This window comes from Gobius niger (assembly GCF_951799975.1).
Source record: "Gobius niger genome assembly, chromosome: 1".
In the NCBI taxonomy this organism is placed as follows: domain Eukaryota; kingdom Metazoa; phylum Chordata; class Actinopteri; order Gobiiformes; family Gobiidae; genus Gobius; species Gobius niger.
Genome location: NC_136852.1, coordinates 32,925,554 through 32,948,628, shown reverse-complemented (window position 1 = coordinate 32,948,628; position 23,075 = coordinate 32,925,554). Strand labels below are relative to the sequence as shown.

General features: G+C 44.4%; 1 protein-coding gene across 1 annotated transcript in view; it reads left to right on the top strand.

Annotated features, from left to right (window-relative positions):
• Window positions 1-22,019, top strand: part of ano7 (anoctamin 7) — a gene marked incomplete at both ends in the record, with an annotated part of 38,492 nt that extends 16,473 nt beyond the window's left edge. The window contains 19 exons of the mRNA XM_079569671.1: window positions 2,107-2,243; window positions 2,317-2,374; window positions 2,452-2,562; window positions 2,636-2,798; window positions 7,901-7,991; window positions 8,063-8,159; window positions 8,830-8,973; window positions 9,060-9,197; window positions 9,274-9,372; window positions 10,948-11,050; window positions 11,126-11,237; window positions 11,339-11,393; window positions 13,801-13,898; window positions 14,783-14,922; window positions 15,051-15,256; window positions 15,719-15,861; window positions 20,949-21,039; window positions 21,117-21,236; window positions 21,861-22,019. Coding sequence (XP_079425797.1) covers window positions 2,107-2,243; window positions 2,317-2,374; window positions 2,452-2,562; window positions 2,636-2,798; window positions 7,901-7,991; window positions 8,063-8,159; window positions 8,830-8,973; window positions 9,060-9,197; window positions 9,274-9,372; window positions 10,948-11,050; window positions 11,126-11,237; window positions 11,339-11,393; window positions 13,801-13,898; window positions 14,783-14,922; window positions 15,051-15,256; window positions 15,719-15,861; window positions 20,949-21,039; window positions 21,117-21,236; window positions 21,861-22,019 — 2,265 coding nt within the window. The remainder of the gene's footprint in view (window positions 1-2,106; window positions 2,244-2,316; window positions 2,375-2,451; window positions 2,563-2,635; window positions 2,799-7,900; window positions 7,992-8,062; window positions 8,160-8,829; window positions 8,974-9,059; window positions 9,198-9,273; window positions 9,373-10,947; window positions 11,051-11,125; window positions 11,238-11,338; window positions 11,394-13,800; window positions 13,899-14,782; window positions 14,923-15,050; window positions 15,257-15,718; window positions 15,862-20,948; window positions 21,040-21,116; window positions 21,237-21,860) is intronic.
• Window positions 22,020-23,075: the final 1,056 nt, after the last annotated feature.

Here is a 23,075-nt window from a genome sequence, read left to right as displayed (position 1 = left end):
GTTTGCTGTGTCTCCCAGCGCAGTGTCCAGAGCATGGAGGAGATACCAGGAGACAGGCCAGTACACCAGGAGACCTGGGGGGGCCGACCGAGGTCAACAACCCAGCAGCAGGGCCACTATCTGCTCATCTGTGCACGGAGAAACAGGAGAAGCACTGCCCGAGCCCTACAAAATGACCTCCAGAGGGCCACAAATGTGCATGTTGGTCCTCAAACGGTCAGAAACCGACTCCATGAGGGTGTTATGAGGGCGTTGGGCCGGTGCTTACTGCCCAACACCGTGCAGCCCGATTGGCATTTGCCCGAGAACACAGCGATTGGCAGATTGGCCAATGGTGCCCTGTGCTCTTCACGGATGAGAGCAGGTTCACCCTGAGCACATGTGACAGACGTGACAGAGTCTGGAGACGCCCTGGAGAACGTTCTGCTGCTGCAACATCATCAGCATGACCGGTTTGGTGGTGGGTCAGTGAAGGTCTGGGGAGGCATTTCATTGGAGGGCCGCACAGCCCTCCATGTGCGAGCCAGAGGTTCCCTGACTGGCATTGGGGACCGGGATGAGATCTTCAGACCTATTGTAAGACCATCAATGCCACGTCGCACCACAGACTGTCCAGGAGCTGACTGATGCTCTAATCCAGGTCTGGGAGGAGATCCCTCAGGAGGACATCCGTGGTCTCATCAGGAGCATGCCCAGGCGTTGTAGGGAGTGCATTCAGGCACGTGGAGGCCACACACACGACTGAGGATGATACAGACTCGTTTGGAGGAATTTGGATCAACCAGTGACCTGATTTGTCACTTTGATTTTGACTATAATTTTGGATCCAGACCTCCAGGGGCTGAGAATTTGATTTCCATTTATCATTCTTATGTTATTTTTTTCTCAACACATTGCCCTACACTATGAATAAAGATTTTCATCCAAAAAATTGAATTGATTGACATCTAGGATGTGTTTTTTGAGTGTGCCCTAAGTTTTTGTTAGCAGTGTATTATACAGAATAATTGTAATTTTTATAAATGTATGTTCAAGTTGCATTGGCCTGTCCTGGACAGAAAGTCTCACCAACTGTTCCAACCTCAGAATGACAGATATAGGCTTATTTCAATGGGAGAGGCTCATGTGAGGTGGACATTCTTTTACTTCGTGGCTCACAGTGAGGCCTTAAGTTGAGAAAGTACTGACATGTTATACATTTCCTGAATCCTCAGAGTCTAGAGAGTTCCCCAATATCAAACATTTGTCTCTGTGATGTTCTTTGAAGAAACAGCGTTAAACATAGTAAAACTGTTTTTGTGAAAATGGTGAAAAAACTTCCTCAGGTTTGTGTTTGAGGAGCTTTGGTTACCACGGTAATAGTCACAGAGTAGTACATTTGGGCTCAAATGAAACATGAAAATGTCTTCTTTACAATGATACCAAAAACAATGTGTAAATCAGTATCTAATGGGCTGGAAATGGCCTAAACCAAAATATGGACCAGTGTCAAAAGCGACTTTTTTGACAAGGGGGTGGTTCACTTCAACAGCTGAAAACTATGATAAAGCTGTAACTCTGAAAAGGCTATCATACAAAAATATAAACCTCAGACATGGACCTACTTAAAAATCAATGATAGCCTTTGCCACCTTTTCGGTACCGATATGCCAGATTTTGGGGTTTGGCCCATGGACTATATTACAAAAGTTTATTTCGTTCTAGCTTTGCTTTGCTCCATTTGTGCTGAAGTTGCTCATTATCTGCGCACATGTTCATGTTGCTGCAGGTCGTATATTCACGTCTGGAGAGAAAGAAAACCAAAAGTTGGCACCAAATTTTTTTTTTTTTTTCGATACCACCCTCGACCAGAGCTTTTCGGTATTTTAACGATATCCATCCCTAGGTCCAGTCTTGACTTTTTCCAGTATGTTCGCTGCACTGGTATCTGTCACCTCCCATCTCGTGGGACTCTAACAGCCCTCTGACTGGTCATTGGTTATTCTCAAAACTCCCGGGAGTCCAAATCAGGAAATGTACCGCTGTAACAATTGAATGGACTTTGCATCATCCAGAATCTTTGACAATTCCAGTTTGGACTTAAAAAGGTTGCGCCTTGTGTGGCAGGTAGTGAATGCAGAGCACTTGAACTGGTCTGAGAGGGTCCTCAGGAGGCTGTCCATCCCAAACCTCCTCAGTCATGAAGTCCCACTCACTCCCCTTGACTACTACACCTGCCAGTTCAGAGCCAACAAGCTGGACAGGTACTGCGAACGTGTCTGTTTAAGTTTGGAAAATATGAAATCAATCAAATGTCTGTGTGTGTGTTTGAGTCAGGTTCCTGGGCAGCCACGACAGGGACAGCTTCTTCAAGCCCACACAGCGCCATCAAGTGGTAGGTGTCTGCTCCCTTGGATCACTCAAAGTGTGAAGTCTTTTTGTGCACGTGTTCCTGTGTGCTCCTGTGCGCAGCTGTACGAGATCCTGTCCCGGACGGCCTACGGCTCTGTGAGGATGGGCGAGGTGGGAATCGAACGACTCATCAACGACAACGTCTTCACCGCTGCCTTCCCCCTGCACCAGGTCCGAACCATCTCATCCCACTGGCAAAATAAAGCATATCCTTATTCATTCTCCCTTGTCCTTATGCCTCCAGGGAAGTGTGGAGTCCGCCTCTGGGACCCCCGCCGAGGGCCCCACCCTGCGGCAGGTGCTCCTCTCTCACTGGGCAGCCTGGGGGTGCTGGAGGAAGTACCAACCCCTGGACCACATCCGCGAGTACTTCGGGGAGAAGATCGCGCTGTACTTCGCCTGGCTCGGTAACAGAAGAATTTATAATCAATGCTTCAATGAACTTTGCACTGGATATTGCTATTAGATACTTACATTTAATAACAAAAAAAAAGCCAAAATCCAAAATATTTTCAGTAAAAGTTGAAATGTATAGTATTGGGGGGTTGTTGCGGTGCGTTGATGGTGGGTCCTGACGCCACACCAGTTGAGAACCACTGAAGTAAACAATGTAAACACAGACGGCTTTGAAAAATGTTTTTGCTTCGTATTATCAATGTTATTAAGTTGTTTTTACAATGCCCAAGGGCCTGGATTCAACAATGATTCACTCTACACAAAAGAATTAGTAGCATTTATGACAGATAGCGACACATTTGCTTTAATGAACATTCAACAATGTTTAAGAGGAGGAGATGGAGCCGAGGCACTCTGGATATAGCAAAACAGAGTGTGTGAGTGTCTTCATCAGGGTAAGGGGACAACACAGGTTTGAGCCCCATTTAAAATTAGGGCGCTCACATGATCATGATCACGTGATAAGGCAAAAATTATTTACAAAGAACAGTCATAACTGCAGACGGCAGTGCAAGCATCAAACTCCCATAAGGAGATTGGACCAATACATATTTGTAACGGATAAAAACAGTTCATGGTATAAAGTTCAATCTGCACAGGAGGAGGTGAGCACTGACAACAACACACCAGACTGAACAAGGCACTGGACAAAAGCCTGATACAGAGTGGAACAGAATCAATATCACATTTTCAAGTGGACATCAGAAAAAACAGAGAAAAAACAACTCAGGTGCAAATCAGTAAAATTGGGGGCCCGGCCTCCTGGAAGGCTGGTAGTGTGAAGGGTCACTCTGGAGTATATCCCAGGTTTTTTTTGGGGAATATGTGTTTGATGTCAGAGGAGAGGTGACCATATTTGGTGGTTAAGAATGTTTTTGTGAAATGGCAAAACCTTTCAAGCAAGCAGGCCATAGCAGCCCCAACTCACTCAAAGCTTTTGTTAGTCATTCCACAGCATGCGATGACCCACCCACGTTGAAATGAAGAAACTGAGTTTTCCCCCTTTCTCTAAATTGTTTACTTATTTGCACCTGAGTTGTTTTTCTGGTCTACAATATGAGGCTCAACCATATTTACCCGTATAAAGGGTTAGGGTGATCCTCCATGGTCCTGCAGGGCTCACACTACCCTCAGAGTTGTTGCAGGCGGAAACACAATTAAAGGGGGGGTATTATGCAAAATCGACTTTTTCATGCTTTACATCATGTTATTATGTCATTCCCTCATTAAAACCATGCCTGAAGTGTTGCCTGGGCACATTCACGTATTTTCGAGTAATCTGTAAAAACTCTGATGTTTTAGGGATAAAACGCCTGATTCCTTCAGGAAACGCCTCGACCTCCAGGATAGGCCTCCGACCTTTCGTCACCAGCCGAGTAACCAACCACTGCCCCTCAGCAGAACCCCCTCCCCGCAGTGTGTAGCCCTAAGATGTAAACAGTCAGAGTCATCATGGAGGATTAGCTTCATGTGTTGTGAACCGGAGCCACAGCAGACTTTTACAAAGACACACATCAGTGTTTCTGTTACCGAAACACCCAGGATTAAAACCGGTGACAAGAACACTTATTTCAGTGTCTGGTTCTGCGCTGGGCCTTGATGATGCACAGAGCCTCCGGAGAAAGCTAATGCTAAGCTAAACCTCGAGTCATCACGTGAAAACGAGAAATATGCACACATAAAGTCAATAAAACCACCACACACATAAAGAACCGTTTAACAATGATCACACACGGAGCCTGGCTTGTTGATTTGGAAGTTTATTGCTCACATTTCATCTACAATGGGTCATAGCCGAGTGGCTTTCTCCCGGAGCTAACAAGCTAGCCGCGACAAGCTAACGGGAAAATTCACTGAATACAAGCAGCATATTATGCATTGAAAACGTCACTAAAACAGGCAACCGCTTGAAGCAGCCTTTATGATGATCACACACGGAGCCTGGCTTGTTGATTTTGTAGTTTATTGCTCACATTTCATCTACAGTGAGTCGTAGCCGAGTGGTTTCTCCCGGAGCTAAGGCACTATTAGCCGCGACAAGCTAACAACCTTCACCTTCACAACATTCATTGAAAACAGGCAGCATATTATGCACAAATAACGTCAACAAAGCAGCAACTACTCGAGGCAGCCTTTACGATGATCACACAATGAGCCTGGATTTACACATTTGTGGTTTATTGCAGACTTTTCATCAACAATGAGCTGTAGTCGATTATAACAAGCTAACGGGTAACCTCGAAAAACCACTGTCCACCTGCACAGATAATGTCCGTCTTTTGAATCGTATGGGCTCCTGCAGATCCTGGTGTCGTCCATGGGGGTATAGTTAGAGATCCATAGGGCATGGCAGATGCAAAGAGAAGCCTCCAAACAGCAGTTATTTTTCAGGCAAGAGCCCCTTCCAAGCGTCAAGGTTCGTCTCCAAAAAATATCCTGTGTGGCCATTGTTCACAAAGTGATAAACAGTAGCTCCTTTCCAACAATAAAAATTGAAATGCACCGATCGTAGTTTCAATACTGTACGCAGAGAACGAGCGCAGTGTTTTTGTGATGCCACAGACAGCGTGTGGAGGGGGCGTGTCGGAAAGGGTCAGAGGTTCTTAAAGAGACAGAGGCCTATTTCAAGTCATTTGCTACCGCCATTTTGAAAGAGTAATTTTATACAAGGCAGTTATTCTAATTTACTGCATTGACAGACCAACAGAAGGTTTCGTCATCATTGTAGTGTGCTATAGACTGGTGCTATGTGGCTGAAAAAAGCATAATACCCCCTCTTTAACATCTATATAAGGATTAGACAGTGGCTCTAAGTACAGAGGCCAGGACTGGTGAGGACTTTGCCTGGAGCTCCCCCCGCAGGCATCAGCGGGAACGACTTAGTAATAACAAACTCACCTTGATCGTGGGAGCGTGGGAAGGGTTTGCTGCACGAACGCACTTCAGGCACGGAACTGCTCACAATGAATCCAATGTAGCGTTATTTGCTCATTGAACTCAGGAAGTGCAGAGCGTCAACAGTAGAAGAAGAAAAGAAATAAAAGAAGAAGTAAAGAAGATTATTCCATTAACTGGAAGAATAAACACCACTCCAGTTTTGTTTTCGACAAAAGATCAATATTTACAAGGGACGCCAAAAGACAAACAGCTAAAGCTAAACTAACACAGGAAAGACCACACCTCTAAGAACATACAGTCCTGAACAAAGTCAACAACAGTTCAAAACAGGCAAAAAAAAACATTTAAAAAAACATTTTCCATGGTTGAATCTTAAAACTTCAATATGCTACAAGAACATATGGGAGTGAGACAAAAAACAATTGAATGAACCTTTATTGAAAACAACAATTAAGCTAAATCTGATTCACAGCTGATCAAAGGTTTAAGATGAAAAATGTGCTTTCAATGTCATTTTCTGTCAGGCATTCACACTGTCGTAAGGTCCTGATGGCAAAGGCAAAAAATATTCTCGTTTTTGGTTTGGGTTGTTGAGCTCCAGAAGGGCCTCTCGCTGAGGCGGGACACAGTAAAACAGTCACATAGATACAGACGGCATCTCGTCATAGAAGGGGGTGTGGCTTCGCCAAGGGGGAAAATAGAATCTTTAGAGAAACACAATTTTCCACTCTTTTTTGCCATTTTCTGGTGGAATATCAACTTATTTATCACATACAAATAAAGTCAAGTGTAAATCGGGCTCATATGGATATTTTCTCACAGCAGATTGTGCAGTAGAAGTGAAAAAACGGCAGTTGCAGCAAGCGCTAGCTAACCGCTAGCATTAGCCCGATGCTAACATGTAGCATCAAGTTAGCATTCTCCGTTATTCATATATTTATGGGCTGTTGAACCACTTTGCTCCTCCCCATGTCTTTGTATCATTATTTAGTAGAAACTATATTCATATTTCAGCATTTGTTAAAGTAGTTTTTGAATAATTAGAGAAAACATTTTCAAAATTGTTTTCCCCCTTACCTGTTTTCAAAAATGACCATATATGAGCGATTCCAGAGATGCCGTCTGTATCTATCCTGAGGGTTATGGAACAAAAAAAGTCAAGACTAAAAAAATGTCACCAGTGCTAAGTCGGAGGATCTGAGTGGCTGTCTGTGAATACACTGGACGATTCTCGACCCACATTAAGGCCATTACTGGAGCCGACTGCTGCCCAATAACCAGTGGTTCCCACAGATGAGGGCCTCAGTCTGAAGGACTTACCAGGTTTATCTGTACCCAGCCTTATGTCCACTGCGTCCATTGTTCTACCTTGAGTGTGTGTGGTATACTTGTGTGGTGTGTCTCTGGGGAGGTGGTGGGGAGAGTGTGAATGCAACAATGTGTATCTGTGGGAGGACGTGGGTGTGAGAGAATGTTTTTAAATCTGTGTGTTATATCTTTATAAATATTGATTGATTGATTGATTGATTGATTGATTGATTGATTGATTGATTGATTGATTGATTGATTGATTGATTGATTGATTGATTGATTGATTGATTGATTGATTGATTGATTGATTGATTGATTGATTGATTGATTGATTGAAATATCTGCCTGTGATGCCAGTAACGTTGGAAACCATCAGGAACATCAAGGTCACATTTTTATCATCAGAGAATCAAACTTTCTTCCACCTTTCAATGTCCCATGTTTGCTGCTCTCTGCAAAGTCCAAACGGACAGTTCTGAGGTGCTCAAGGAGACGAGGCCTTTGGAGAGTGTTTTGTTTTTGAAGCCCTTCAGTTGCAGATGCCTCTGATGGTTATTGGGCTGCAGTCGGCTCCAGTAACAGATCCAATCAGATCCTCCGGCTCAGAACAGACACTCAAAATGACTGTTACTGCGTCCCACCTCAGCAGCGATGGCGCACTGCGAGAGGTTCTGCTTATGCAGCTCAACAACCCAAACACCTTCAACCAGATTTTTTTGCCTTTTGTATGTAAGAAGGCAATGCTAGCTTCATCCCTCTGGTCACTAATTCAGAAGCTCATCCTCAACTGCTCTGTAGAATCTAGAGTTTTTTCAAACACATGGGTGACCGTTCTGTTCCTCAGGATTCTACACCGGTTGGCTGCTCCCTGCCGCCGTCATGGGGGTGCTGGTGTTCCTCATCGGCATCTGGTTCATGGTGACAGACGTGCCCGCGTACGTCCCTCTGCAGAGTCGGCCCGTTGTGTCGTCTTTCCACTGTGTTTTGATGTGTTTGTGTTTTGAAGGAGGGAGGTGTGCGACAGCGAAGGCACCTTTGTCATGTGTCCTCTGTGCAACGTCTGCCCATACTGGAACTACTCCAGCATCTGCTTCACCTACAAGGTACCGGCCTTTGAAGACCTGCTTACCCCTGCCCCTGGCTTTACTGTCAGTCTGTGCTCTCCCACATGTCCATAGTCTCTGATAGCCATGTTATGCTGACTGAAGGGCCTACTTCACCGGCCTGGAGACTAGTTGGAGACTTGAGTTGCTGCCGGTCACGGAGATGTCTCCAAGACATCCCCTGGAGATAAGGCAAGTCTTGGTCTCAGTGACAACGAACCGGTTTGATTTCAGCGGAGACTGCATGGAGACTCACTGTCTCACTGTGGTCTCTGCATGATCTCCGAGAGGTCTCCGACAGGGATGTCACAGAAACGTCTCATTGCTTGAGTACAGTACATAGTGTTTGCAATATTGCCACAGCTGCTTTAGACCTCTCAGAGACCATGTAGAGACCATACAGACTCCGTTGAACTCTAACCTTTTGTTTTCACAGAGACTGCCTCGCCTTATCTCCAGGGAACGTCTCAGTGACATCTCCATGACTACGGCTACCATAGTCTCCAACAAGTCTCCAGGCCAGTGAGATAGGCTGCTTGTATGTGCGCAATCAATCCGACCTGTGGAGACGTGGTGGAGGCTGCCAGTCATGGCAGTCTCCTCAACGTCTCTGCAACTCTCTCCTGGGAGATAAGCACAGCAGTCCAACCCGTCATGTGTTTGTTGACAGACAGGTCTTCTGTTTGACAATGGGGGGACAGTCTTCCTGTCAGTCTTCCTGTCTCTCTGGGCGGTTACCTTCCTAGAGTACTGGAAGAGGACCAGCTCCGCCCTGTCCCACCGCTGGGACTGCTCCAGCTTCCAGGACACCGAGGTAACTCCTGTCAGCCTCCAGTAGATAAAGCTTCGTTGGTATGCTGTTTGTGCTTTACACTTTGGGGTTTGGATTGTGTCCAAAAGGAGCGTCCCCGTCCCGAGTTCACCGCCATGGCTCCGATGACCACCAGGAACCCAGTGACCGGGGCTGAGGAGCCGTATTTCCCCCAGACCAAGCGCCTGAACCGCACACTGACGGGCTGTTCGGCCCTCCTCATCATGGTGAGGATCAGCGGAGTGCACAGATGGGCTTTAGGCGCATGGCAACATTTGTAGACTCTACATGTTGTGTTGGCAGATCGCTGTGGTGCTGATTTTCCTCACAGCCATCATCCTGTACCGATCCATCGTCACCGCCATCATCTACAAATCTACCACCGGTCTGATCTCCAACTCTGTGAGTCTCAACCAAGTTCACTTTTGGCTACTGCTCGAACACAGTGAGTACGAGTAAGTGTAACATTACTAGTACAAGTAAAAAGCAGTGAACCAAATAAATAGTAGTAAAAGTTACAAAAAAAACTACTTGGAGAAAATGTTAGTTGAGGACTGTGAGTAACTGTTTGAGCGTAAAAGTCTGATTTAGGTTTCAGTCATAACATAAATGCTGAGAAACAACACTAATTAAGTGAAAATGCAAGTATTTCCAAAAAACATACATAAAGCTATTGGAATTTTAAACATTTACTCACAGTGGCACAAGTTCAAAACAAAATTACTCAATTAGAGTAAAGATACTTGGATGATGGATGATATAACTACTCTAATAAGTACAGTTTCTCCAAAAAGTTACTCAAGTACTTGTGCTTGAATAAATGTAACTGAGTACGACCCGCCTCTGCCTGATATGTGTCCCTACAACAGGAGTTGGCACGTTTTTAGGCTGGAGGGCTGATTTTTATTTTCGTCAGTCGAGAGCCTCCCTTGAGAGCGCTCACTCTGTCACTAAAAATGTACAATAACTGTTCCAAACATGGCTAAGGAAGAGTGAGCGCTCACTTCATCCACAAACAATATTTGATCCGTGCTGCCATTTGGTGCAGCATGGAGTCGAGTAAACAACAGCAGTAACTTCAGGCTCTGCGGGGCTTTCGCTAAAGCTAAATAGCCAATGTGTTTCTTGTTGTCACTACCGTGTTGTCACTTCCGTGTTGTCACTACCGTGTTGTCACTGCTTTTCTCTGTGTCTAAGAGCTCTAGCTTCTTATTCAGTCCTAGTTTTGTCCTGTTATTTAACCAGTTTTCTGTAAGTCCAGGTTTAGTCCTGGCTCAGACCGCGGCTCTGCCATCTCTGAAAATGACTAAAGTGTTAGTAAATTATGGCTTTGCTTCGCTTCTGCATTTGCGCTGAAGCTGGTCTTGAGTTAAGGTTGCTTTTTTAGACTCACTGCGGATCATTTATTGACGTTTGGAGAGAAAAAGTACTGAACATTAGCACATTGGTTGGTACTAAGTAGGCACCGTTTAATGGTCCTACTCTGATGTGCAGAGGCAAACTGTTCCAGAGCCAGGGGCCGGCCACAGGGAAGGCTTGGTCCCCTCTGCTCTTCTCGATTTGTCCTGGTAATGTCAGCTGAGAGGAGCCAGACCATTTAAACGCATAAAAACAATGAGCAATTGTTTCAAATGGATTCTGTGAGGGTCTGGAGGGCAGTGCAACGATGCCTGGACTGTTGGTGTTGTTTTGTTCTAGTCAGCAAACGAGCAGCAACTAAAATAGCCCAGGCAGGCAGTGGTAAACATGTTCATCACTCACTTTGAACTTTGAATAATGGGTCTTGTTTTTTAAGGAATTTAAAATATTTCAGCAATTGCTGGGTTTGTAACTCAAAATATCTTGGAGGCCACTTCTGTTTGGTCATTGTATTTATTTAGATCAGACTTCTACATAACAACTTCCACATGAATAACAGAAGTCTCCATCCGTGCTCCAGTCACCATGCAGACATGACACTGTTTTGTGTGTCCGAAGGCCCAGAGAATCGCCAGTCTCTCCGGTTCAGTCCTGAATCTGCTGGTGATCATGATCCTGTCCAAAGTCTACACCTTGTTGGCCCAGGTCCTCACGCGCTGGGGTCAGTCTGGTCTCAGCATGCAAAACAATAGAAAAAAGCTACATATAATAACATGGCGCCGTGTCCCTGTTTCAGAGATGCACCGGACTCAGAGTCAGTACGAAGACATGTTCATCCTCAAAGTCTTCATCTTCCAGTTCGTCAACTTCTACTCGTCCCCGGTCTACATCGCCTTCTTCAAGGGCAGGTATGGACTGCCTCCGACAGCCTCCGCCCTCTCACCTGTTTTAGACCCAGGTTCTTCCATGGTGTACGTAATCCCGGTCTCAGGCTCATATCTCACTCCAGGTTTGTCGGCGTCCCGGGAGACTACAACACTCTGTTTGGCGTCCGCAACGAAGATGTGAGTACCTTTAGTTGGAAAATTAAGCATAATTGGTAGTTTTGTTGTTTGCCTCGCCTGTCTCCCTGGACTAGACATTGCTACTGCTACAGGTACTATAATAATAATAATAATAAATTTTATTTATATTGCACTTTACATTTCAGCGAAACCTCAAAGTGCTACAACAGAAGCTGATGCCAATAATAATGAGACACTTTATTTTTTAGGCTCCTTTCTTGTTACTCATGGTCAACAACAGCACACAGTACATGTAAAAGGGCAGTGCAGTCATAGTCAGAGTAAATAATTGTATCATATAGAGTATCATATATCAATGCTTTTCAATCTTGACACTTCAATAATTGTCAAATGGCATTTGGTTTATAAACTTTGGACACAGGTATACACAATATATTGTTATTAACATACTGTCTGTGTAGGCCAGGGGTGCCCAAACGTTTAGTCTCCGAGGGCCAAAATGAAAAAGTGCCTGTGGGTCGCGGGCCAAATACGGCGATGTCAAGTGTGAAACACATATAACTGCAAATAATTATAGTTACTTTATTTAATTTTTCGATAGCCTATACATTTGCGTTTGCATTATATCTACGCAAATAACATGCTATATTAGAAAACAAATGTTAACTCTGGCAAAAGTCTGGTTTTAGTACAACAAAATCAACAATTGTAGCAATATAGTGCAAAATGTAAAAAAAAAAAAACACCTGTATCTACAGTACCTACAGTGACTTTACCTCATTCATTCAAAGAAAATGCCACATTAGATCATTTTGAAAGTGTCAGTTCAGCATAAATTCTTTTACAAGTCAATTTTTAACATGTACCGTTGTTAATGTCGACAGCCTTTGCAATAAAAGTTGGAAAACTGGGAAAGTTGATGCTACAACGCTCTGTGATAAACACCAAGACACCACAACAGTGTTTCCTTAACTTTTGCTAAAGGAGTGAAACAGTGCCCCCAATTTGACATCTGGTGGCCAAAAAGTGTACTGCATCCAAATTTACCATTGAGGATGAATGGAAGAGAATTAGTATTAACCACACGCAGCGCAAAAGTAGTTCACCCTCTGGCGAGCCAACAGAATTGATTCGGCGGGCCATATTCGGCCCGCGGGTCCCACTTTGGGCACCCCTGGTGTAGGCTCTCTGTCGTACAGGTGTTGTCATCTTCTGTACTCGGCAGTTGAAGTGTCGAACGTTTCGGATCTCATCCAAAAGGCTTCGTCAGCGCTCTAAGGTTTAGCTCAGCTTGAAGCCATAACAAGTATTATAGTATAACAACCATTATAAACATATTTGCTTATTGTATCACAATACATATCGGATTGGCCCCTGAGTATCGTGATACGTATCGGGTCGTGACAAAAGTGTATCGCCCCAACCCTACTAAATGTGCTTGTGTAAACAGATGAGTTTAATGCACCCTCTTTATGTATATGTAGCTAACTCCACAGTATGTATATATATATATCTTTATGTATATGTAACTAACTCCACAGTATGAATATATATATCTTTATGTATATGTAACTAACTCCACAGTATGTATATATATATCTTTATGTATATATAACTAACTCCACAGTATGTATATATATATCTTTATGTATATGTAACTAACTCCACAGTGTGGAGTTAGTTACATATACATAAACACACATTATGCAAATCGACAACATGAGTAAATGACCTCATTCATGTAGGTCATCCTGTTCCATTTGGTCTCTTCTTCTTCTTCTTCTTCTTCTTCTTCTTCTTCTTCTTCTTCTTCTTCTTCTTCTTCTTCTTCTTCTTCTTCTTCTTCTTCTTCTTCTTACTATCCACCACATTATTAAAGCCTATAATCCATCATTGTGTCCTTGGGCAAGACACTTCACCCAATGCCTATGTGTGGGTGGTTGGTGGTGGTCGGAGGGACCGTTGGCGCAGATGTGAGCAGCCTCGCTTCTGTCAGTCTACCCCAGGGGAAACTGTGGCTGCAAATGTAGCTTACCACCATCAGCCACCATCATGGTGGTAAGCCTTTCATGTGTGAAGCGCTTTGGTGTGACTTGTCATATGAGAAGCGCTATACAAATAAGACTCCCTTCCCTTCCCTATTGGAATAGTTCTGAGCCGCTCTGCACTAAAAGTGCATTCATCACAACGCCGTGAAGCTGCTCCACACGGTACGATGAAACTGAACGGTTGTCTGTACTCCAGGCAAACTCCACTATCAGCCCAGGCCTCTGTTTTTTTCAGGGTTACTATCTTATTCTTAAATTGACATTATTTCAAATGATAAAATGCAAAAACCAAAGCAGCTGGCATAGAAGCTCCTACAGAAGCCTCTGAGGACTTCTGCGATGTCGTTTACGGACAGTATGCGAGTGTGATTGAGTACAGTGTTCATTTTGGGTTCCAGTGTGGTGCAGGGGGCTGTCTGATAGAGCTGGCCCAGGAGCTGCTGGTCATCATGGTGGGAAAGCAGATCATCAACAATGTCCAGGAGTTTGTCACACCGTGAGTACATCCTACGCTCCAAGGTCATCCAGAAGATGAAAAGGCAAATGCACTTACAGTGGGTTCCCCAAAAATCAGGTTTAATTTCATCATTTACATTTTCAAAATAGTAAAAAATAGTAAAAAAAAAAAAAAGCCAGGGCAAACTTTTAGGCACCCATCATACATAATGCCTCGTAGACCCCAAATATGGCAAGTATCACAGCTTTGAACACTTTTCTAAGAGCCGAGTCTTTTAGTTCTAGTTGAAGGGATTGTAGCCATTTCTTCCTTACAAAGTCTTCCAGAACTGAGAGATCTCTGGGCTGTCTGTCACACGCTGCTCTTTGGAAGTTTTTCCACAGATCTTCAGTGATGTTTAGGTCAGGAGACTGAAGGCCGTGGCAATACCTTCAGACTGCTCCTCAGACTGCTGTGTTTACAATCATTACCCATTTGTAGAAGCCATTAGCTTTTTTAATTCAGCTAAAAATAGTACTACGTTTTCCTTCAGAATTCGTTGGAAATTATATGTATCTATTCTTGGTTTTCCCTGTGCTACCGGCTGAAATACAAGCCCAAAGGCGGATGGATCCACCTCCAGGATTAACAGCTGGACAGATGTTCACTTCATTAAATTCCGTGTGCCTTCTTCTCCAAACGAACCTTTGCTCATTCAGGCCAAAAAGTTCTATTTTAACCTGTGCATATTGTCTCTAAAATGTGTGAGGCTTGTCTAAATGCTATACGTAATCTTTTACATCCCACTGTAGAACATTTTGGCCTGAATGAGCAAAGGTCGGTTTGGAGAAGAAGTGCTCTGAGCAACAACACAAACAAATGGTAATGAATCGCAATAACTTTTCATGGCCCGATTATGCTAAATCCAGCTCACTTTTTGTCAGGAAGTTGAAGGCCTTGTGGCAGAAGCGGAATCATGAGAAAGCGAATCATGACGAGGAGAAGAAACAGGAAGAGTCTCCATGGGAACGGGATTACCAGCTGCTGGTTTGCGAGGGCCTGTTCGACGAGTACCTTGAGATGGGTCTGTCCATTTCCCTCTTGGTGTGGGGTTTTATTCAACGAGATGTTTATGTCACAGCTACGTTATTACTTTGTCCACTTTCAAACACTTGGGATTATCTTGATTGTTTTCTTCACAAATGTCCACAGTGCTGCAGTTCGGCTTCATCACCGTGTTCGTGGCGGCCTGTCCGCTGGCGCCGTTCTTCGCCCTGGTGAACAACTGGGTGGAGATCCGTTTGGACGCGCAGAAGTTTGTGACGGAGTACAGGAGGCCCGTGGCTGGGCGGGCGCAGGACATCGGGATATGGCTCCAGATCATGCAGCTCATCAGCTACATCGCAGTCATCGGCAACGTAAAGCACTTTCAAAGACACCAGCAACAGTGTTTTACACGTTTGAATAATCCTATAGAATTTGGTCGTTCCTTCTTTGAAAAGTGTTGATTTATATGTCCAGGATGTGTTGTGTAATTGAATACAGTAGCTTTCACGCATAAAGTGTCATTTCCATATACAGAAATTCACTAAGTTATAAAACAAAACTAAAGTCTATACTGGTTTTATACAGTAAGCCACAATTACATTATGCATGACATGTTTATTTACATATTTATTTAGAATGATTTGTGAGATCAAGAATTATTGTTTATTCAATTGTAAATTTCTAAATAGATTTGAACTATGATAACCACGGCTCCGAGAATTAGACTTTTTTTCCTGGACTTCTGTAGTTCTGATCTCTTGAGAATATGATTTTGCACTGATCTATCCACCATCTCAAAAATGTCACTGTATTTTTTGTGCTGTCAATGGCAGGCCTTACTCATCGCCTTCACGTCATCGTTTTTGCCGAGAGTCTACTACAAATTCACCAGTGATCCTTCACTCCATGGTTTCACTAACTTCACCTTGGCCACTTCACCCACATTATACACCAAGCGTCACAACATCACCTGCAGGTAACTTCCTTTTTATTCACCTTTTTGAGCCACTACGGCTTTGTTCTAATAAGTTCATTCTGCAGTTTGTTCCAGTCAGAGGGAAGCACAGAACTGAAACTGGATCCTTTGAACAAATACTAGAACTGTTGCCAGGTGTAACTGTAAATAACAATACCAAGTAATGACATGAGTGAGAACAAACCCCAAGGTTTGGACAATTCATGAAAAAGTGTCTGAAATTTGTTATAACATTTCAAATTCAAATCATTTACAAACGGACTTTCTTTGTAGACAGAACATTCCCAGAATAATATTCTTGAAAAACAAACAAACAAACAAACAAACAAAAAAAATATATATATATATATATATATATATATATATATATATATATATATATATATATATATATATATATATATATAAATAATATATATATATATATATAATATATATACACTGCTCACAAAAACTTAGGGCACACTCAAAAAACACAATGTAACTCCAAGTCAGTCAAATTTCTGGGATATCAGACTGTCCAGTTAGGAAGCCACGCTTACTGTGAATCAGTTTCACTTGGTGTTGTGGAAATTAAACAGACAACAGGTGGAAATGAGAGGCAATTAGCAAGATCACTCCAAAAGAGGAATGGTTTTGCAGGTGGTGACCACAGACCATTTCCCTGTCTTCATCCTTTGTACCGTATTTTTGGAACACTTTTGCATTTGTCCAGTGTTCTCACCACTAGAGGTATCATGAGGAGCATCTACAACCCACAGAAGCTGCTCAGGGAGTGATGCTCATCCAAAATGGCACGTCCATTCATGCTGTGGCAAGAAGGTTTGCTGTGTCTCCCAGCGCAGTGTCCAGAGCATGGAGGAGACACCAGGAGACAGGCCAGTACACCAGGAGACCTGGGGGGGGCCGACCGAGGTCAACAACCCAGCAGCAGGACCGCTATCTGCTCATTTGTGCACGGAGAAACAGGAGAAGCACTGCCCGAGCCCTACAAAATGACCTCCAGAGGGCCACAACTGTGCATGTTGGTCCTCAAACGGTCAGAAACCGACTCCATGAGGGGGGTATGAGGGGGGTATGAGGGTGGTATGAGGGGGTATGAGGGGGGTATGAGGGTGGTATGAGGGCCCGACGTCCACACGTTGGGCCGGTGCTTACTGCCCAACACCGTGCAGCCCGATTGGCATTTGCCCGAGAACACAGCGATTGGCAGATTGGCCAATGGTGCCCTGTGCTCTTCACGGATGAGAGCAGGTTCACCCTGAGCACATGTGACAGACGTGACAGAGTCTGGAGACGCCCTGGAGAACGTTCTGCTGCTGCAACATCATCCAGCATGACCGGTTTGGTGGTGGGTCAGTGATGGTCTGGGGAGGCATTTCATTGGAGGGCCGCACAGCCCTCCATGTGCGAGCCAGAGGTTCCCTGACTGGCATTGGGGACCGGGATGAGATCCTCAGACCTATTGTAAGACCATATGCTGGTGCTGTGGGCCCTGGGTTCCTTCTGATGCCTGATAATGCCAGGCCACATGTGGCAAGAGTGTGTCAGCAGGTCCTGCATGATGAAGGTATTGATGTTCTGGACTGGCCTGCCCGTTCCCCAGACTTAAATCCAATAGAGCACATCTGGGACATCATGTCTCGGTCCATCCATCAACGCCACGTCGCACCACAGACTGTCCAGGAGCTGACTGATGCTCTAATCCAGGTCTGGGAGGAGATCCCTCAGGAGGACATCCGTGGTCTCATCAGGAGCATGCCCAGGCGTTGTAGGGAGTGCATTCAGGCACGTGGAGGCCACACACACGACTGAGGATGATACAGACTCGTTTGGAGGAATTTCTACAGAATTTGGATCAACCAGTGACCTGATTTGTCACTTTGATTTTGACTATAATTTTGGATCCAGACCTCCAGGGTCAGTGTACTTTTGGGTATTTGGATTTTCTTTATTGGAATGAAAATAAAAAATGGAAAAACAAGTTGTTTTTCAATTTTGGTTTGCAAATCAAAAAACGAAACATGAAAAAAACAGCCATTTTTCAAGTGAATGAAACGCTGTTTTTAAAAAATGAAGCTGATTTTCATGTTTTCGCTGTATATTTAATAAACAAAAAACAATTAAGACGAAAACGAAAAACAACCCAATTTTCGTTTATGTAATCGGAAGTTGACATATTTGTGCTCCAAGAGCGCTGAATATTAACGCCTCTTATATGGGGGTGCTGTTTGTGCAAAAACATCCGCCTTGTGATTGGCAGCCTGCGGCTCGAAGTGTGCCGCTGTATCGGCACATCTAGGCCATTCCTTTGGTTAGTGGCCAGCAGACACTATAGATACTATAACAGGAATGATGGCAATAAAAAAAATCTTTATATGAGGCCGGAGTCTGGGGTCTCCTTTGTGCGCAGTAGGGCACTGGTGTGAACCGAAAAGCACAGGATTTTCTCTGTCATCAATGGCCTAATAGCAAATCAAGGGGAGGAACACATTCACTTTCATCTCAAGTTAGTAAAGGTCTAATGAAAAGTGCTGGAGAGACAGGAAAAATATGTTTTAGATAACTATAGGATTGATCTAGTCAGTTTTACGCACACCTGTCTCTCTACGATACTGTCCTTCAGTAGATCAGTCTGACTAACCGTCAATGATCTAAACCAGGGTGGTCAACGTCTCGCTTTAACTCGGCGCCCAATCAAAACCTCCCTTTGACTCGGGGCTCCGTGCGCTCTGTGGCGCACTTGGTAACTTTTACGCAAAGCCCAGATGTGCACTAAGCAGACTGGCAAGGCGTGCACACGCGTTGCCGCACGTCTTCAAATATGGCAGTGCATCTGTTTTATTAAAGAGAGAAAGATTTGGTGATTTGGAGTTCTTTCTTGCAGCCCTGGTTTCTGTCCTCAAAGTTTACAACGACCCCTGTGCCAGTACGGTTCCAGACCGCTGCATTATCTGCAGAAATGACCCTTGTACGTAGCCTGTTTGCAGTCTTGGCCACGTAAGGCAATGCTGAGTCTTGATGCACTAGAGGCACTTGTAAAACAGATGCAGTTAGTGGGGAGCAGGGGCGTCAACTTCCCTTCAGCAGCAGGTATAGCAGGCTGTCAGTGAGACTGAAGTCTGCCTATCTACACCTACAGTATTGGCCTTGGAATGGAGCAGGTCGGGCGTTCACGAGAGTCTCCTTTACCTTGTGTCTGTGTCTGGCTCTTCTATCCCAGCCTCCGCCAGTAAGGACCACTGCACCTCCACATTCAGCCAAGATATCATCAATCAAATCAAATCAATTTTATTTGTATAGCGCTTTTCATACATGTCATGTAACACAAAGTGCTTTACAGATTTAAAAACATTCTCTCACACCCACCTCCTCCAAAAATACAGACACATTGTCGCATTCACACTCCCCCCACCCACCTCCCCAGAGACACACCACACAAGCACACAATACACACTCAAGGAAAAACAGTGGAGACTATGGACAAAAGGCTAAGATAAGGCTGGGTGCAGATAAACCAGGTAAGGGAACACCATCCAAGGAGCCGTCTGCATCGGGAGCGGCACCTCGGCTGCAGCCACAGGGACCGACACAGGGTGCCCGGACAACACCACACCTCCATCAATATCAATCTGTAAGGCCAAGTCTAAAATATGGACAGAGCACACACTCTGTGCACACGCCTTTGTGCACAGAATGTGCCGCGCGCATCTGGCTAGAACCACTCAAAGAGAGGCTGTGCGTAAAAGTTACCAAGTGCGCCGCAGAGCGCACGGAGCCCCGAGTCAAAGGGCAGTTTTGATTGGGGGCCGAGTTAAAGCGAGATGTTGACCACACTGGTTTAGATCATTGACGGTTAGTCAAGAGCCTGATCTACTGAAGGACATTATCATAGAGAGACAGTAGTCGTGCGTAAAACTGATTAGATCAAACATATTTTTTCGTGTCTCTCCAGCACTTTAGTATCTATAGTGTCTGCTGGCCACTAACCAAAGGAATGGCCTAGATGTGCCGATACAGCGCAGGCCGACAATCACAAGGCGGATGTTTTTGCACAAACAGCACCTTCATATAAGAGGCGCTCATATTCAGCGCTCTTGGAGCACAAATATGACAACTTCCGATTACATAAACGAAAATTGGGTTGTTTTTCGTTTTCGTCTTAATTTGTTTTTTGTTTATTAAATATACAGTGAAAACATGAAAATTTCATTTTTCATTTTTTCACTTGAAAAATTGCTGTTTTTTCATGTTTCGTTTTTTGATTTGCAAACCAAAATTGAAAAACAACTTGTTTTTCCATTTTTTATTTTCATTCCAATAAAGAAAATCCAAATACCCAAAAGTACACTGACCCTCCAGGGGCTGAGAATTTGATTTCCATTTATCATTCTTATGTTATTTTGTTCTCAACACATTGCCCTACACTATGAATAAAGATTTTCATCCGAAAAATCGAATTGATTGACATCTAGGATGTGTTTTTTGAGTGTGCCCTAAGTTTTTGTGAGCAGTGTATATGTGAATAGACTTAAGAATTAATTAAAATTGAATTGCTCTGGAGTTTATGAGTTTATAAGTATAAATGGTCTCAAGTTTTCCACCTACATTAGGCACTGCAAACACTTAACAGCACGCTCTCTTCATACAACAGTGTACGCAAACACTGGAGGCAAGGTCGGTGAAGTGTCTTGCCCAAGAACACATTGACACAATGACAGTGTGCACCTGCTCCGACCTGCCGATCATGAGACGACCCACAAAAAAGGGAAACTAAAAAACAAATTAGAACTTAATGAAACAATACATGATCATTTCTACAGCACAGGCTGAGGATGACTTTTGCTCCAGATTATTTGCAGTCAGATCTATTCTGTGCTTAACGTACATATGAAACCACAACTGAAGTGACTGCATCATATTATTTTGATAAAGTCATAAGAAAACACATACTTTACATTTGATATGGTTGACCAGTCAATGTACTTTGTCAGAAGAGTTTAAGAGTTTACTCTTACTTTTACATTATGTACATATGTGCATCACTCGGAAGTACAGTGTGTTGTGTTCAAACTTTTGTTCTGCAGGTATCGCGGCATAATGGACTCAAATGGGGATTATCGGCCGGAATACTTCCAGCTGCTGGCCGTCAGACTGGTCTTCGTCATCATCTTTGAGGTTTGTCTTCAGGCTCTGTTCTCCGTCGCCCACATTGGCCTCCAGGTCTCTGGACTGTCTCTCCTCTCTGTCCCCAGCATGTGGTCTTCACTGTGGGCCGTCTCATCGATGTCCTGGTCCCCGATGTTCCTGAAGATCTCCAGATCAAGATCAAGAGGGAACAATACATGGCCAAGGAGGCTCTGGCGGAAAATCAGGTCAGCTATTAGTCCGGTAAAGTTGTTCTCTAGCCCAGGGTTAAGGCAAATTATAGTGCTGTCATTTATGTGGAAAAAATAACAAAAGAGGATATATGATGAATGTAATAATGAAGTATCCAGGCAAATAAAATGTCCAAATCAACCGCGTGGGCGCCCCTTTCCTTTGACAATCCAACACGTCGAGGATAAACTAAAACAACAACAAAAACAGTGGGAGAAAAAAAGAAACCTTGGTGAGAACCACAGAAGGAGAGATCCACTCCGATGGACAGACTAGTTATAGAGACCCAGGGCTGATGGGAGTCCTTCAGCAGACGGGCCAAGATCGCAGAGCTTCAGTTGTTCTTGTCCAATCCCTGGTCCTCTGTGGACACGGCTGAAGACCACGAATGACTCACCGTCTGAAACAGGCTGTCCTAAAGGGGGGTGGGACAGGGGCACCATGTGAATATTGATGCACAAACTTCAGATAAAAGACATACAAATAGACAAAGTATGGTGTAAGAAGAAAAACAGATCCATGTTGAAAGGACAGTACAACAGATTAGTTTGACTGTATATTTTTATAGTAGTAAAGGCTTGTTTGACCATTTTTGGTGATCCTGCTTGTATTTCTGGCAGGCCTTTGGTAAAACTCTGATTCCACTGCTGATAGAGGAGTCCACCGTGATACTGCGAGTGCCAGGAGAACCAGGAGACCCAGCAGAACCAGGAGAACCAGGAGAACCAGCAGAACCAGGAGAACCAGGAGAACCAGCAGAGCCTGGAGAACCACTGTAGATTCCAGAGAGTGGAGCTGCCGCTGAGCGAAAGGCAGAGACAGGAGGAAGGAAGTGCTATTTGAGGATGTCGGGCATTAAACATTGTATTTTCAAAGATTTTTTACTTGGTGGGGCAAAAATGTAAGCAAATAAAGATTTTTTTTTTTTTTTTTTGGGGGGGGGGGGGGGGGGGAGTGCTTTTAAAGGGCACAAGGAAACGTGGCAAGTGTTCGAGCACCACCTGGGCTCCATCTGTGCACGTCCCTGTTAGGTGACCCTACCAGGAGCAGCAAGCCCCGCGACAAACCCCTCCACCATGTTACGGGAGCGGTTCAAGATGTTTACGATTACAATTTCCACCAGCCCAATGGGAGCAGAAGAATTTACGTCAAGATGATTACATTGTCCCCTCTTGGAGCCGCCACCTTAACGTGGTGGAGGGGTTTGAGCGCCTGAATGATCCTGGAGCTCTGTTGTCGGGGGCTTCGACAACCCCTAGTAGGGTCTACCATGGCAAACAGGTCCTATAGGTGACGGGTCAGACAAAGAGCGGTTCAGAAGCCCCTTATGAGAGACCAACAGGCCCGGTTAGAATCGTGAGGCCGTTCCCTGTGGACCCACCACCTGCAGGAGGAGCCATAAGGGGCTGGTGCCATGTGTTTTGGGCAGCTCCAATGGCTGCCCCCACGACCCGGCAACGGAAAAGTGGAAGAAAATGGATGGATGGATGGATGATTACATTGTAAAAGTTTGCAGTTGAAAAATATATCTGTAAAATATGCGCTTGTATTTAGATCTGAACTTTAATTATGTATATTTATGTTCACTGAGCTGTGAGACACGCATCAGTCCGTCATTGTGCAACGTTTGGGTGAGCCCATGACTTTACCCCAAATCCTGCAGAACCGCCTCAGCTGTGGCCCCCCCCCCCCCGCATCGTTCTGCCATGTTAGACTCATTTATCTTCTGCTCTTCAGAAGTGTGAGCTAACAAAGACACAGCAAAGAGCTACAACCCCGACGTGTCCCCCTCCCCTGACAGCAGTAAGACGTGCCCCCGTCTCCCGGTGTTAATT